The sequence below is a fragment of the Cariama cristata genome, unplaced genomic scaffold, assembly GCF_000690535.1.
Source record: "Cariama cristata isolate BGI_N322 unplaced genomic scaffold, ASM69053v1 scaffold13380, whole genome shotgun sequence".
Lineage (NCBI taxonomy): Eukaryota > Metazoa > Chordata > Aves > Cariamiformes > Cariamidae > Cariama > Cariama cristata.
In genome coordinates this window covers 48,863-66,010 of record NW_009593059.1, presented here as the reverse complement: position 1 = coordinate 66,010, position 17,148 = coordinate 48,863, and the positions used below count along the sequence as shown (strand labels likewise).

The following is a 17,148-nucleotide window of genomic DNA, read 5'->3' as shown; positions in this document are numbered from 1 at the left end:
CGTGCTCTGTGGATCTGGTAGCCTAGGCGAGTACAGCTGAGTGCAGGGCCTTTGAGCAGCATCCTTTCTGGAAGAGGTTCACCATACCACCTGATGTGAAAGATGAGGCCATACTGAATCTTTCTGTCCTGCTGGCATGGCAGAGGAACACGTAGCCTCCGCAGCATTGTTGCTGTAGCATGCATTCCCCTTCACTGGAGCAGATGAGCAAAGGAGGCACTGGTGGCTCATGTATAGGACTCTGCCTGTCCAACCAATGTTGCTGCTTCTGCTGTCCAACAAGCTCTCACATGCCGAGGGACTGAGAGGAAGAAGTGAATATTTGTGCTGTCTATGTCCTGCTGCATAGACAGGTTTACCAAGCACATTTAGGTACTTGTAGCTGCAGTGTTTGTTGCTGTTGCTTGAGCTGTAGAAAGTTGTGCTTCTAGCTCTGGAGGTTTTTGGTTCAGTCCTTGGACACAAAGAGGACAGTCTTCATCTGTGTGACCTTTCCCCTCCTTTTGCTGACACTTGAATACCTCAGCAATTCCTGGAGGTGAAGAGAGGCTGTTGAACAGGGGGAGAGTGAAAAACAGTTATTCCCTCCTAGGCATTGAATCCCAGCCTAAATAAGAGGATTTATGAGCCAAGTGCTGAATGACTGCACTGATTTATCGTGTCTAGTGCAGGAGTCAGTGTGGTCACGGTGAGCTCGGAATATCCATGCTTATATGAGGGAGAGGGGAACTGAGATTAGCCAAATAAACATAACACGAATGTCCTCCATCTTAGCAGTGTAAAAAGATGTGAGTGGGCCAGTAGGGACATTGGCAGTTGAACTAGATGATTGTTGTAGGTGATTTCCAACTGAAAATATTCTATTGTATTCTACATCGTGTTGCATGGACCTTCTCAATGCCATTCTGGGGACAAAACAGGAAAGTATAATCTCTGCCCTGCAGGGGAAATATCCTCTTTACATTCTCTGAGGAGATCCACAGGTAGCAAAGGAAGCTGGTTTTGGTGGGTGTCATGGCTACCTGGCAGTTCCTCAGAGTAGCTGGTCTGGGGACACTTACTAGTGGCCTTTCTGTAGACCTGATGGCAGTTACACGCACCTGCTTTTCCATCTTGACCCTCTTTTCCCCAAGAGGGGCTGAACATGATGGCTGAGATCTGTGGCTAAAGGACTGCTGTGCTCGGCAGAGCAAGAGAGACTTCAGCTTTCCAGTGCTTTCTGCCTCTTGGGCAGTCATGCATTCGGCAACCAGGGCTCCTTTGCTTTTTGAGGTGTTCCCTTGGCAGCCTTTCTAGCCCACCTTTGGCTCCCCAGAACTTCCCGTGACTGCAGACTGGGTGGGCTTTTCTCTGTTTTTTGCTGGCCCTGCGAGACAAAGCTTTTTTTTTTTTTTTTTTGGCATGGTCGGGTTTTATTTTTGGTTAACAAAGATGATGTAGTCAAGCTTAACCAGCTACAGTTTACATCCTTGTCTCCCTGCTGCTGGAGCTGCTTGGGGCACGACAAATAGCTGCTGCCCTCCTCCACAGCTGCAGTTTGCCAAGCCTTCTTGTGATGGACCTACCTTCCTGCCTGGAAAATGAAATGCTTTTTTGTTCAAAGCCTGGGAGCGATCCACTTAGCTGCATGGAGAGATCATTAAGAGAGAAGGGTGATAAGAGAAGTAGTCTGATAAGGAATTTTTTACAGGCTGTGGGAAGCTGTGCTGTGCAGGGAGGTGGTGAGAGGAACAGGACTGGCTGCTGACGCTCTCAGATGTGACACTTGGACTGAGTGTCACATTGATTTATCATGTAAGGTCCCCAGTTGTTCTCAACAGCCAGCTCCTGCCAAGCATGTGCATAGTGAGAAAAGGTGGGAAGAAGGTGGGACTTCCACTGCTCCAACCACCTTCTCTATCTAAGGAGGTCTCTGCATGGCTTTCTGTGTTTGAAGATAGTCCCGCTGTTCTGGGAGCAAAAAAATCCAACCCTGTGTGGACCAGAGACTAGTGTTAAATCAGGATAAGTTAATCACACCACACAAGGCATATTAGGGATGTGGTTTCTTTCTTGCTGGAGATGAACAACTGGGTTGCCATTGCCTGTCTGCAAACAGCATTAGACAAGGAGAAACCTCAGTCATACTCTTCAGTATACCAAAGTGTAAGAAGTCCGAGTTTGTCCTGATTCATCTGTAAGTTGTTTTTCAAACTGTGACTGTGTGGAGAAATATTCCAGAAATTCTGAGTGCAAGAATAAGAGGATCTTTTTAACTTTCCTTATTTCAGCCTCGTGAGCAATAACTTGCAACTGTTTCTTTGTCTGTGCTTTGCTGTATCTGTGTTTGAAGTCTCCTATCTTTCTCCTCTCTTTCTGCAGGTCCTTCAGAAGCTTGGGAAAGCAGATGAAACAAAAGATGAGCAGTTTGAACAGTGCGTGCAGAACTTCAATAAACAGCTGGTAAGATAATTAGCAATATGTAATTACACCCTGGGTTTCAGCATTAGCTTCCAGTCATCTGCTGCAATATGCAATTAAAGCCCATTAAATTAAATGATGCCATAGGCCTATTGAAGTGTCCCACAACTTGTAGCTGTTCACTTATGAGAAATTACACTGTGTCTTCCAGTGTCCCTGTCATGAAGTCAGTGAGAGTGTGTGCTGAGAAATAATACTTGTTCTAGACCCAAGTTTAGGAAAAGAAGTAGCTCAACCAGAGCACTTCCTTCAGTTAGCAACTGCTTTGTAATGTCATTTTTCGTGCTGGGTTGGAAGCAGAGATATAAGAGCAACATTGTGTCTGAAAGATGGATAAGATGGGAAACTGATTAGAAATAAAAAAAAAAAAAATGGAACAAGGCAGTTCCGGTTTCCTAAGTGCAGTGGAGGGCAAAAGAGACAAAGCAAGCAAATGATGAAAAGGGAATCCTTCCATGGCTAAGATGTAAATCTAACTTTGCCCCATCCTTGCACAATCACTGTGTCAGACCTGGATCATTATTCTTTCACGTGTCTGTTTCATCCCTATATTTTAACAGTTCAGCAGTTTTCCCCACCCTCCTACTTAAACAGCAGTAGGTTTATGTCTTGAACTGAGTGTGATTTTTTTTTATCTGGAACTTTCACCTTCCCAGAGGAGGGGAAAACATCAGTTACCCCAGGGGATTTGCACACTGGTGCTTGGTATTAGGGGAAGTGTTGCTTCTGTTTCATGGCACGAAATCTGTGCTACACCAAAGCTGAGGTGGTGCTGAAGAAATCTTTTAACCCTTTGTGCCCTGATATATTTAGGGCCTTTTTCTGGAGCTGTTAGCGGCAGCTGCATCTTGTCTGTTAAGACTCAGCAGATGTGGTTATGTGTCGCAAAACCAGCTGAGAAGGTATTTGCTACAGCTGAATATAATGAAAATCTTTCAGTCTGACTTTGACTTATGTATAACTGGAGCTGACTGCAGATTCCTGGAGACTAATGCTCATTCTCTTGGCAGCAATAGTAGTTACTGCTCCAGAAGTTCATGCAACATCTCTATAGCATGTCCACCAATGATACTCTGTTGCACACAGAGGAATACAGTTTGGCTTCTTGCTGATGACATGACATTACCAGGTGTGACTTTCCTGTATCATTTTTAAGTATCAGCAGTCAGGAAATAACCTTTTAAAAGGAGAAATACAGAAAAACTCAAATCGAGACTTCTTGATCTGGCTGGCTGGAGTGGCTTTTCAATTTCCAAAGCCACAAGTTCTAGTGGTGCACCAAGAAACCTGTTAAAGAAGCACTGCCTCGGTACCACTTACAGCTGAATTTCTTTTCCTGTCTTTCAGGGGCAGGCCATGACCTAAATTCTCCAAATAATTTACCAAAGGAGCTGGAGGCTGCTGTGCATTTGCTGCTTGGAGTCTGTTGGTTTTGCTTTGGCTGTCAGTTTCCCTATTACTAAAATAAATGCAAACAATGCCTGTTTTACTGGGCAAACCATAAATGTGAGTTAGCTGGATTCTTAGGATATCGAGGGCTGAAGAGTTGTTATGATGCCAAGCCAACTAGGGAAAAAATTTCTGTTATATGTACATATATACAGACTTGTTTTTATATGTATGATACGTGTGTGTAGTATAGCTATGGGTGAAATTTCTATGGCCTGTCCTTACAAAGTCTGCTCTAGTGGAAATCTAAGTCTGGAGAAAAGCTGATCTTTTGCTGCAGGCTTGTGACAAAACAGCTCTCCTGTGGAACTGGCTGGAGTGTGACCAGGCAGTGGCCTTGTTTGCTGCTTGATTTAGAGGCTCCTCTGACTCTAATAACTGTGTTGGGCCACTTTGACACATGTTCCCATGCATGGGTTGCCAATGAATGGAGAGCAGGTCTCAAAACCACTTATTTTCAGCTAGGGCGTCTTTGGTTCTCTCAAATGGTGGTTGAGTGGACATAAGGGAAAGCATTGCACTTCCCAGGTCTCTGTCCATTCAGGCTTATATAAGAGAACCACTCAGAGGTCTCTGAATGGTCAGAGCTTTTTAGCTCAGAAAGATGGATTTGCTGTGTGGCAGAGCTGGACATAACCATGCTTCTGCAGGGCTACAGGACTTCCCTGTGTCTCTTGAAGGCTTGATAAGCAGCACAGCTGGCCACCGTATTACCCCCTCGTGCCAGATTATCTTTGGCAATTAACCTCACAAAACCTTCACTTGAAGGCTCCCCCCTCCTTTGCTTTCCCAGTGCCACTTGTGTTCAGGCACTTGCACAAGAATCTGTCCGGGAAATTGTCCTTGCAGACCTGGGAATAAGAGGCCTGCTGCAAAGGTGTGACATGGCCCCTGCCCGAGGCATGCTAGGCTTTGGCTTCTCTTTCTCTGGGTCTGAAATACCCACTGGAGAGACAGAGAGTGGGAGGCTGGTGGCAGCCCTTACACCTGGTGCTGTGTTGTGTTTCTGCCTGGCAGAGGGGTTGGGTCTTGATACCCTTCATGAGCTGTCGCTCGTGTGGAAGTTCTGGGTTGGTTTACAGTATTTCACACCAAACACGAGAGGCAAGCCGCTGCTGGAATGGGCTGCATCCATCTCTGCCTGTACCCCATGGTATTTGGCCCAGGCTCAGCCTACAGGGCAGGCAGCGTGGACATAATCTTTGTTCTTGCAGTGTAGGTTTGACTGTGGCCCACTACAGTCAGTGACTGAGAGGCTCTTTCTTTCCAGGCAAGAACCCTTCATGCCCAGCAGTTTCCGCTTCAGCCCTATGTGGCAAAATGAGTTTAACAGCTTGCCTGGTAGTCCAGGATGGGAGCTTCTCACCAGTTGTTCATGCTTTGTGTCTTAGCAGCTCTGAAGTTTTGCTGAGTTGGGGCTTATCTGGAGCTGTTGTTTCAATGCTTCCCCCTGCCCCTACTTGCTTTATAATTCCACAGTCTATAACATAATTCCAGCCCTATATTAATCTAATCCTGAGTAGGACATCACCATCCCTCCTGATAATAAAAATCCTTCCCGTTGGAACTGCAAAACCAGGGAGGTTATGTAAAGAAGGAGTTGTAGTCTAGTATTAGGATGAAAGACTTTCTTTTGAAGATTGGGGAAAAAGGGCTTGTAGTCTAGTATTAGAATGAAAAAATTTCTTTTGAAGATTGGGGGGAAAAAAGGGTTGTAGGAAACCTGTATACTACCAAGAAACAGCTCTATGGAAAATTACATGCTTCACTAGGGCTTGGTGAAAGATATTGTAAATAACAACCCCCCAACAAAACAAGAAAGCCCAAAAAGATAGCAAACCACTCTTGTGTTTTTCCTTCACAGCTATAAGTAATAGGTGGTTCATTAGGTCTTTGGAGAGAGAGCTCTTCCAGCCTCCCAAGCATAGCACATATGTTTTTAAATATGCATCTTCCTGTACATCCTGTCCTTCATATTATACCTGGTTGTGTTATACGCTCACAGGACAGGGTTGAGTTACACTGTGAATGCAAGTATGACAATAGCTGCTCAAACAAGATGGCACTTGTGTGTTTGAGTAGAACAACTTACTGTGGTCACTCCTGTGTCAAGACAGGAGTTGTGCAAAGGTTTTAAGTCAGTTTGTTAGTGCAGAGACGAGAAATGAATATGGGGTTCAGAATTGGCACTGATTTTCCATTTTTATCCTAGTTTTCCTTTTGTGGAGTTATGCTATATATATACATACACACACACTATTTCTTCTTTCTTTATGTTCTTGCAATTTAAAAATTACTGTGCTATTAGATTTTTCAACATCTTGAGATTCAGCCATACCTCTATGACTTCCCTCTGCGCATTCTTAAACTCTTCGATAACTGTGAAGTGGATTAATTTTCCAGATTCCAGTTTAACTCTCTTCCCTACTATTTTTACCAATAGTTTATGAAGCATCTCTTAAATGAGCACTCAAGGGCGTTGAAAGCTTCTGTTTTATATGGTATTTGCCAGTGTCTGACTCCATTGTGAGAGGTGTTTATGCAGAATTGTGGCTGTTTATGCAGAATTGACAGCTCACTGTAGCCTGTTTGAAGAAAGCAGGTGCTGCATGCACAGAGAGAAAGCAGCTGCCAGAGTTTCTTGGGAAAGCATTAATCCTTAAAATAATAAAAAGAAACCATTGTAGCAAGTGAGGGAAATGCTTTACTGGTGGACAAGAAATAAAGCAATGGAAATGTCAAAGAGGTACTTTAATGGGAAGCCCAGGTGCCCAGGGGAGCTGGGGGAACAGGATTCATAGCAAAACTCTGAACATGGGCTTCTCTTTGAAAGTCTTTCTGCCTGCAGATATTACAAGGTGTAAAATCTCTTCACTCTCCCTGACAGGCTTGGTACTTCTAAGAGGCTTAGGTAACCCCATAGTCCTAGAGATCAGCTGTAAATCTGACTTGAAATGTCAGCAAGAGGTGACTGAGGAAGACCACTCCAGTTGCAGGATGCAGCACTGCATGTTGGCTGACTGCACATTGTGGCGAGACAAGTGGTGTTGAGGATGCCTGGACAACACAGAAGGCTAGTTGTGCATTGCTGCAATTGTGCACACTCCAGTATTTGGGCACTGACTTGCAGGTTTTTCAGGTAGTACATCTAAAAAAATCTTGATTTGATGTTTAATTGTGATGCCAGTGTACCTCTTGGAGGATACTTTTGTCCCCATGACTTTGGGACTGGGTATCGAGACTTCAAGAGTTCATGAGTTTGGGTTGTGTCGTGTGCTGCTGTGGCAGGACTCAGGCCAGGCTGGGCTCAATTTTAGAGGTGGTTTCTGATTTTAGATGTTATAACTTTGAGAGTTACAGTTCTAGACATTGCAGTGCCCAAGTGTGTGGTGGGCAAGTTCCGCAGAGGACCTTCCCTGCAGTTAGTTTCTGATAACCTCAAAGTTGTGTGTTCAAATTTAGTCATTCTTAAAAATTATACAGCTGCAGGATAATAATGTATCAATGTGAGGGATTTTGCATGATAGTTTCTTGTGTGCCATTTTCTCTTGTGTTCTGAAATCTCATCTTTCCAGTTCCAGTCTGTGATTTCTAGGACGGACCAATTCTAGGCAGACAGCACTGTTTTCCTCTAAGACTTTTTTGCTTCCTGCGTTGGGCACAAGCTAACACACGTTACGGCTTGATTGAACTGCTGCTTGTCAGCACAGCCTCCCTGATGGTCCTTTCTGTGTGTACTCTTTAATTACTCTGGCATCTCTTCCCTCGTGTTTCTGATTGCACTGTTAGGAAAGTCTCATCTGCCCAGGTTTCCACATTCACCATAAGCCAGCAAAAAAAGCTCTACATTTGTTTGCTCTGTGTTTTAAGAGCTCCTAGGACTTTTGCAGTAGATGCGGTCATTATTCCTTTCCTCTTGTACTCTCTTTGGGTCAGTTCCCAATGCCTCTCCAGACTAGGAGTCTGACTTTTGTTTATGAAAGTGGCCAGCTCTTTCCCATCCCTTATTTCCTTTGTTGATGGCAGTAGGAAGAGAACAAATGTGAACTCATCCAGAACTTTCGAGGCAAGGAAAACAAATTGGGCCATAGGGTTAGAAGCAGATGGATTTCTCCACAAAGCTATGCTAGCACTGCCACTTCAACAGCTGGGCAGATTTAGCCTCTGCTTAGAGAGCACAGCTGCACTGAGAGCACAAAGGATCACAGCATGGGCTCAGTTGAGGCAAGAGGTGCCTGAGTGGTGGGGAGGGCTGATGGGAAACATCTGCTTTTGAAGCTAGTAGCTCTGAGGCAGCTGTCAGATGTCCTGTGAGCTCCCTGTCTCTGGAGTTGTCTTCAGCTGTCAAAATTTGTTATGCTGAGGCCCCACCAATGGGACACAAACTGGGAAAGAAGGAGAGGAACAGCAGCAGGCTGAGGAAGGTGTGAGGTGTAGCTGTCATTTTCCTGCGTTCTTGTTTTTAACTGATAATTTGGGGGATAGTGAGGATCCAGTGAGATCCCACGGGGCAAGAGAAACCCTTTTATATCAGAGATCTTTGTCTCTCCAACTTTTTTCTGTACTGCTTTCATACTCCAGAGGTAGTTTGTACAGGTGTCCTCAATATATGCTCCTTCCCTTCCTTTGACATGCTCTGTGGTGGTGGTGGTCAACTTCTCAAGCCTTGCTTTTATCCTCCTTTCATTTCTGTTTGTATAGCGTCACTGTGTGGATTTGAGAGTATTTCCCTGTCTGCTTTGCACCACTATCAATGACATATGGCAAGGTGGAGGGGAGATGGGCCTGAGTGTGCTTGTCCTAGTGCAGGAGAACAGTTGTATGGGGAGCGCATGGATGTATCTGTATCTGGGCCAACTTTGTTGTAAAAATCTCCACAACCCTTTCTAGTCTGGGTTCTTGTACTGTACTCACCTGTGTCATCTGAAGGTTCAAATTGGCAAAACTCAGCCCAGCTTCTGGTTTTAATCCTTTGTTTCCTAGTGAGTGAGATGTGCTGCTGGCAGGCCACCTCCACAATGAAACTGAAGAAAAAGAGGATTAATTCTGTATTTGCAAACCCTGCTGCACACGACAATTTAGACAGGATCTTTAGGCAAGTCAGAGGTCCCTTGTGCCCACTTTGCACTGGGGTTTTAGTTTGTGTTGTGGCAGGAAAAAGTAGTGAGGTAAACTGCTTCCAAACCAATACAAAATAAATCAATTGCATCTATTTTCTGTATCCTACAGATTCCCTTCAGTTACATTTGTTGTGTAGTCTCACTAGCCCTTGGCTTATAAACTAATTGTTGCCCTTAGGACCCTCTGTAGTTGCTTGTATGAAAGCAAAACACAAAAGCTGGCTCTGCCGGGAAGAGCAAATCACAGCTTTACCCACATCAAGTTACTTGGTACCTTGGTGGTATTGTTGGCCAAACATGCCTGCAGGTTATTGTCTATGGGCCTACCAAGTCAGAGGGCTGTGTGGTCTCCCTGTTTATGTTTTGTGTGGTTGTAGGGCTGGCATGTAGCCCACCTGCAAGACTGTTTTTCTTTATTTAGAAATGCTCGACTCCTGCTTCTAACAATCTCTTTATATGGGAGAGTAACTGATGGTCTTCTGCTTGCATTCACAGTCCGAAGGCACGAGGCTGCAGAAGGACCTTCGAACTTACTTGGCTTCCGTAAAAGGTAAGGAGTGCATAAGCAGAGAATCATTTCCTCCGTAGTGCTTACCTACACAGTGAGGTTTCTGCAGTCATCTTCTTCTGGTGTTTCCTCAGGTGTGAGTTATAGGCAAGGTCAGCCTTGTCTGGGTTGGGGACCTTTCAGAATCCTTCAGGACCAGCTGGGATGGAATGGGGTTGTGCTTTGATGCCAAACAGGTGGTGCTGTCTTGGCAGATAGACTCTCATATCTTCTGCCTAGGGGAGGTTGAACACAAAGGGTTTGATGCAACTGCTTCCTTTGTTCTTTTCTCCCTCTGGTTACCTTCTGTCTCTGTGTTATCAAGGGTCAGACAATTCTGTAAAGAAGAGCTTAGCATTTGTTATAACCCATCCAACACCTCCTGCATTACCATTCCTCAGGATGAGGGTTAAACTGTGCATTAAAATAAACTCGTTAAATGTGCTATTTCCCTCTTTCTGAAGCAGTTCCCTCTTCTTTCCTAGCCATGCACGAGGCCTCCAAGAAGCTGACAGAGTGTTTGCAGGAAGTTTATGAACCAGATTGGCCTGGGAGAGATGATACAAATAAAATAGCAGAGGTAAGACTCTGTTTGGGATGTGGGGTCACCAGGCTTGGTCTGTCAGTGGACATGAGCTTTGGAAGCTGTGTCTGTGCACCACATTTCTTCAGGCATATGGCTTTGCAGAAGAATTGAGAGAGACAAACTCAGCATTGGGAAGAAGGGAAAGCTGAAGGCATGTGGCCTGTATTTTTGTCTCTGTAGTGCACTGTCCCCAGATGCTTGGATGCTACACAGACCCTTATGCCTGCAAGCAATTTGTTCCCCCAACAGTGGCTAAACATGGACAGAGGATGTCAAGAGAGAGTTGGTAGGGTCAACTGGATATATTGCTTATGTTCTGTGCAAGAGAAAGGGGAAGCTAAATCTATGGCCAAAGCATGATCAGAGCAGCCATTGTGTAGCTGCAACAACCTCCCACTCACAGCAGTACCACCAGCTGCCATATTTTAGTTGCCACCTTGTTTGGCTGAGCATGTGTCACTCCAACCTACTGTTCTCGTTCCTTGGTGAGGTGGTGCCTGGCCAGCTTGCCAAGGTGTTTTCTGTGGGGCTTAGGGCACAGCCTGTCATTTGACAGCTTAGATCCCGCTTGACATGTGTGTGTGGTGGGTCCAGCTGGAGGCAGGTGCCCTCTGCTTTCTTGCTCAGCTGTTGTGCTGAGCAGCAGCTGTGGCAGTTCAACTCCGTGGATTCATCTGCTGTGAGGCTGCAGGGCTGGACTTATCTGCAGTTTTCTGTGGCATTGGAGCAGTGGGGAAGGAATAGAGAGGAGAACAGGAGAAGGATTCTTCCCTTCCCCTGCATTTCACTGCAGAAAATTTCACCTGAAATAACATCTGCATCTTGCCCAGGAAATACTGACTTCAAAGCAGATAAATCAAACAAAACCTGAACATTTCCAGGTCAGTTTTTGCATTAACATGGAAACTTTTCATTAGGAAGTGCTGTTGCAGTAAATAATGGAGTTGTAATTCAGCTAGCTCCACTTCACGTTCTCTGTTGGCCTTTTTTCTCTTCCTGAGCTACTGTGGTGCCTCCTGGGAGGCTCTCCCGTCAGAGAATTTGAGCTAGAGAGGTCAAAGGGAGCATAAGACCTGAGAACTAACTGTAGCTACTCTGGGGGTCTCCAGGACTATTTCCAGCCTTCCACCTCCCCCTTTAATGCCTTTGTTTATGTTTCTGTCTTTCAGGAAAAGACAAGCAGGAGAAAAGTGCTATTCCTGCCCCAAAAAATAATAAATTCCCACATAAAGTAGGCATTGTTCCTGAATATTTTAGCCGAAACCCTTTGTTCAATTGGAAAAACAGGAGAGGGGCAATTGCCACCTAATCCAAGGTGTTGACAGGAAGTTACTGAGCCTAAGATAAGATCAAGGATAAAGCGTGTACAGGTTAGGGTGCAAGCCTTGCATGTGACCTCCATTGGGTTGTGGAGGCAGGTGGTGTGAGGGCTGAAGAGTACTCGAATAGCTTTCCGTTATTGTTCATTATCCTCCAGAAAGCTGTGTTGTAATGAAAAGCAGAAAATGGTGCCTAGTGTTGTCAGATGTCCTATTTTTGTGGCTGCTGGGAGAAGGAGGTAAAGCCAGCCTAACCTTCATCCTCCATTCTGTTGTATAGACTTGGGTTAGCACTGCAGGGGAAAAGACAGTCCCTCAAAGGAAGCTTCACAAAGGGTGCTGTGTCCTTGTAGAGGTCACCTGAAGTAGCAGCTTTCTTCTCTGTTTCTACATTTCGGGCATGACCTCAGTTTTCAACTAACTGCTCCTTAGTTTTTCCAAAGAAATCACTATTTCTTAAGAGCTCTGGGTGACTGAAATTGTTGACTGTAGTGCTCATAGAGAAAAACAGAAATGTAGAGCTCTGCATTCGTAATAGTTAGCTTGTTACTTTTGTTTTTCAGAACAATGATCTCCTCTGGACAGATTTCCATCAGAAGCTGGTGGATCAGGCACTTCTGACTATGGATACATACCTTGGCCAATTTCCAGATATTAAAGTAAGATTCTCTTTAAAACTTTTGATGTACAGAATCACGGCAGATGAAATCTCATAAGAATCCATTTCTTGCATCCGCATCTTCTTTAGGAGGATGTATGTGCTGTGCTGCTGCAAGCTGTCCTTTTACAGCAGCCAAGATCTTTGCAGCTCTGGGTCATGTGAAAATGTTATGTTCTCCTTTGGGCTTGAAATGAGAGTGAAGAATCCAGGGGAAAGATGCTGAAGAGAAAACATATGTGTAAAACAGGAGGATCCATAAAGTTTCCTATTATATTGTAGTGCCAGAGGGCAGTGTCAATAAAAACTTACAAGCTCTCAGTATCTCTTTTTGATCCTTTGTTTTTTTAACTTCCTTGTGAGTACAAAGCATTGTGGAAGCAGTTAGTGGCAAATGCGCTTTATAGGTAGCGGCTGGTGTGGAAGGCAGATTTCTGCATTCCCTGAAGTCCTGCTGTGCATATAACCAGCTTGTTGTAGGGAAGGGGCAGTGCTGGATAGGCATCTTTTTGAGGGAGATTGTATCCAAGGTCCTGGGTTTGTATGATGTCCCGTGAGCTTCCCTTCCCCCACAGTTAGATCCTCTCCATTCCTTTTGAGAAGGTTATGTGGGAAATGTCTTTACCATATGGAAGCACTAGTAATGATATCACCATATGGGAAGTATCAGCTTGGCTACTTCCCAGTGAAAACAACCCTTTCCCCACCACATGTCTCTTAAAACATTTGTCAATATTTGTTGCTTCGAGAAGATTGTGCTGTATCAAAGAGGGACAGGTCATAGGCTTGTAAAATGAGCCCTAACAGCAGTGTCCTTGTCTCTCGGGGCTCCTTGGTTTTGCTTCATTTTTCCAGCCTCTTCTGTTACTGGAAGTCTGAAGTGGGGAAGGGCAAAGAGGCTTGCTGTTGCTTTCCACCTGCTCAAGGCTGTAGAGCCGATTGCTTTCTGTAGTGTGATGCCGTGTACCTCAGCAGCACAGAGACTCATGCACTGCTTCCTAAGCAGAAGGTTTTATTTCAGGCTTGCTGTAGTTTCAGACTTCTGCACTGCTTCACTCCAAATGACATTTTACCAGCCTTGTTGGCTGTGCACTGAGTCACCTCAGAGTGTCACTTTTTCCCATGCTGAGGATATTCAGGATTTCTTCATTCTGCTGGGGTCCTGCCGAGGTTTTGCAGTAGGATTTTAAATGGAGTGCAAGACTGGGACCGCCCAAATACCACCAAAACTCAAGGTGTTAGGCACTGAGCTCCTATGGATCCTTTCACTTCCCAATGGTCCATGAAGGTGTTTATTACTAATGTTCCTTTCTCAGTCTTCAGATGATGCTCTAGAAAACGGGAAGTTAAAGCAATTTTATGCATAATTTAAGTAATGCTTTAGAGAGAGTACTACTCACCTCTGCTTCCCTTCCTAAAATGAGCGAGAATTCTGTTGGTTCCTACAATAAGATATGGGTATGTTTCACAAGAGTTGGCTATTTGTTTAAAATGGACTTTTAGTGGTATGAATTTAAAAAGGTCAGTATGTTTTTATTGGTAATTCAGCTGGATGCATCATCCTCCTCACCCTAGAGCAGTGAGAAGTGCTCAAATCAAGTATGTTGTCTTCAACTGGTGGAAACTCTCCTATAAGTGCTGTTGTTGAAGGGTTGCTACGGTTGTACAAAAGTGTAGTTTGGCTTCACATAAGGAATTGGAGTTCTTGAGGTTGGCAGGAAAAATATTGTAGTCCTACGTAATTTACAGAATATTTGAGTGTTTTGTTGTTGTGGTAATAGTTTTCTGGTTTTTTTTTGTTTTCCACAAAAGCAAATTTTCTGCTTTTCTTGGAATTCTGGCATTACTGTGGTAATGAAAGATGATTTATGGAGAGAAGATGATTTTAATTTAGTTATGTGAAGGCCTGCTTTTTGTTAACGGCCCAGTAATTCAAATGTGTGATGAGTTAGATCATACGTGCATTATTTTTTGTTAAATTCTAATATATTCTGAATCCTTCTTCACTTGAGGAGCTGGAAAAATTCCCTGGAGTATTTTGGACTTAAAATGGGATCCACAGCAGGTAATGTGAAAATATAGCATTCTTTTAGTAAGGAATTTTTATAAGTTAAGGGGAATAATTTTAAAATGTTGGGTGGGAAGGGGTGAACAAAGCCTCTCTATCTTCTCTAACTTGAAAAATGAGAATGCAAAAAGTACTTTATCTGTTCTTTGAATGCCAGTATGTGTAACTTCTTGAAGTAGGACTCTTGTATAGTCTATGATATTTTCTGAATAAGTTTTTGGTTGGGGTTGCAGAGTATACAATAAGAGTATAGGTCTCTGTAGTGGAATTAGCAATTTTCTGTCTTGCACTGAAACTGATGCCCTGTTTCTACTAGGTTTAAAACCAAGTATCAGTAAAGGGTGTTTTGTGGTGGTTTGGGTGTGGGGTTTTTTTTCTTTTTTTTTTTTTTTTTTTTTTTTTTAAAGCAACTTCAAATTGAGATGGATTTGTTGCAAAGCAGTAAACTCTGTTGCAGTTTAGCTTTTACCTCCAGATGGTGGGTAGCTGCAGCCGTCTTAGAGTCATACAAGGAGGCTACCCTGCAGCCTTCCAGATTTGGGCTAGGTCCCAGTACTGCCATCGTGGGCAATGGTGTGATCGGGGGTTACTCCAGGAGGACTCGCTGCCAGGTACAGATGCACTGTCTGCATTTCCACGTACTCTAGTAGAAATGTGAAGGTGGGGCTTACGAGATCGGAAGCTGCAAAAAAAGGGTAGGAGTGACTGTGTTTGAGAGATGGGTGACACTGAATCAAATGTCCCTGGTGGGGTGACAGGAAAACCTGAAAGTGGCTGTTTGCTATGTCAGAGGTGGGCAAAACTCCAGCTATCTCTACTAGTCTGGCCTGGGGGGAAAAAATCCTTTCCCTCTTAAATCCCAGATCCAGCCATGTGTTTTATCTGCTCTGTGTGTAAGATGTGTTAACTAGCATCTCAGAGATCGTCACGCTGCTGGAAGCCCCCTCCGACATCCTGTCTCTGTGCCTGACTGGCAATGTGATGTCTGGGAGGTGTCTTCTAGTGACCTCGACTGCGGGGTGGCTCAGCTTCTTCGTGATTCCTCTTTTGGAGTCAGCTGAGTGCTTTGAAATCAGTTTGGGTATGCGTGTGGCTGAGATCCTGTGGATCCGCTGTGACTCACACAGAGCTGCACCAGCATTTGCTGAAAGTGCAGAGGAGCATGTGTGGGAGACATACGAACTGGTCCCAGCTGGTCTGGCAGAAAGATCAGCCCTGAGTGCGGTTTTGCAGCTTATCTGCAGGAGCTTAGGGAGAGGAGACCGCATCTCCCTGCCAAGTGCAGTGAAGGGGGGGATTTTGCTTTTGCAAGTAAATCCCAGTACTTTCTTTACTTTCCATTTTTCTGGGTGCTGTGGTTAATTAGAAACCCTCCTGGCTCCTTGCCATGCCTTTTCACTCCAATTGTTCAGCCTGTCTCTAGACTGCTGATCACTGATGCTGGAGCAGGCGCTCTGAGCTGGAGTGGTGCTAGGCTCAGGCTAGGAAGACCTGTGCTCCAACACAGATCATCTGGGGTGTTTGTAGAGAGTGGAGGAGGCGAGGGTCTAAGGGGGATGGACGGTTCTTAAGGCAGGGCAGCCCAGTATGCCTGAGCATCGCTGAGGTGAAACTCTGCTGGGGGACAGAGCCTGAGGCACCTCAGATGAAGAAGGGTAGTGGAGGATCAGGCCACAGGCCTGACTACTGCCTGTTCTGGATTCTTACCCAGGACTTGTCAGGATTCCATTCCTGAACACAAGTCCAGTGCACAGTTGGCTCCCTCCTTGCATTTCTTACAGCTACAGTGTGTCTTGTCTGTTAGTGGCGCAGTGCTACAGGTTTTCTCTTGCACTTCTCCTGCTTAAGAGCTACTTACGATGGACAACTGCCTGTGGCTGCAGTCACGTCTGTCTGGACCTCCTGTTGCAGGGTCCAAAATGCTGCCCTAGGTATATTTTGAGCATGTGGATGAGTGCTTTCGTTCTGGCAACAAAAATGCCTTCTTTTGTTGAACTTCATCTTCTGAGCTTCTATGTGAACTAGGGCTGTGAGCTGGTTAGTTAGAATCTGGCGGCAGCCCTCAGGAGGCTCTGAAAATGATGAAGCAGGTGCCTGTAGGATGTAGGCACACAGGGGGGCTTAGGGCACACCAGAGCTACAGTTCTGAAAACATGGCTGTCATCCAGAGGTGGGACCTGTTGTTGGTTGGATCCCTTTGGTTTCCCTGGCTGGGCCCGCTTTCCTCCTGAGCAGGTCCCTCTAGAATGGTGGTTGTCACAGGTGGCTCCCAGGGCCACCTCTCTGGGCAGCCTGTGCAGAGTGTCCAGTGGGCGTCCTTTGTGGGCAGAGCATGGGGTGCTCTGGAAGCTGGGTGAAGAGGAGGGGAGGTTTTCCTGAGAGGCTTTGTGGTTTTGGCTGCTGGGGAAGGTTGTCACAACTCTTTTCTCCATCTTTTTTAGTCTCGTATAGCAAAGCGAGGAAGGAAGCTTGTGGATTACGACAGTGCCAGACACCACTTTGAAGCCCTGCAAACTGCAAAGAAGAAGGATGAAACCAAAATTGCAAAGGTAAAGCAAGAAGGCGGCTGTGCAGCCATCCTTTCATTTGGGGAGGTCTGTGTTTGCATACTGAGCGGTTTTTAAGTGCACGTGTACCTCTTCACTGGATGCGTTTTCATAGAATCACAGAGTCATTTCGGTTGGAAAGGACCATTAAGATCATTGAGGTGTCATGAACTGGTGAGGGTTTGCTAGGTATTTCCTTCCCCTCTGTTTAGTTGTCCTAGAAGGCAGGAAGGTCTCTGAGTTGATTCAGACCTACCATCATCAGTCTGCATCTCTCAGTGGCCAAGACCTAGGCGTGCATTTCCTCAGATACTGCAGGACCAGTAACCTCTGTCAGAAAAGCCTGTGTGTCTCTGGGGGAAGCACAACCTTGGAATGCCCTGGAAAAATTTCCA

At 45.1% G+C, this 17,148-nt stretch overlaps 1 protein-coding gene across 1 annotated transcript in view; it reads left to right on the top strand.

Moving 5' to 3' along the window:
- Positions 1-2,361: 2,361 nt before the first annotated feature.
- The window catches only part of BIN1 (bridging integrator 1), a gene marked incomplete at its 5' end in the record, with an annotated part of 54,399 nt that continues 39,612 nt past the window's right edge, over positions 2,362-17,148 (top strand). The window contains 5 exons of the mRNA XM_009708856.1: positions 2,362-2,442; positions 9,525-9,579; positions 10,062-10,156; positions 12,045-12,140; positions 16,649-16,756. Coding sequence (XP_009707158.1) covers positions 2,362-2,442; positions 9,525-9,579; positions 10,062-10,156; positions 12,045-12,140; positions 16,649-16,756 — 435 coding nt within the window. The remainder of the gene's footprint in view (positions 2,443-9,524; positions 9,580-10,061; positions 10,157-12,044; positions 12,141-16,648; positions 16,757-17,148) is intronic.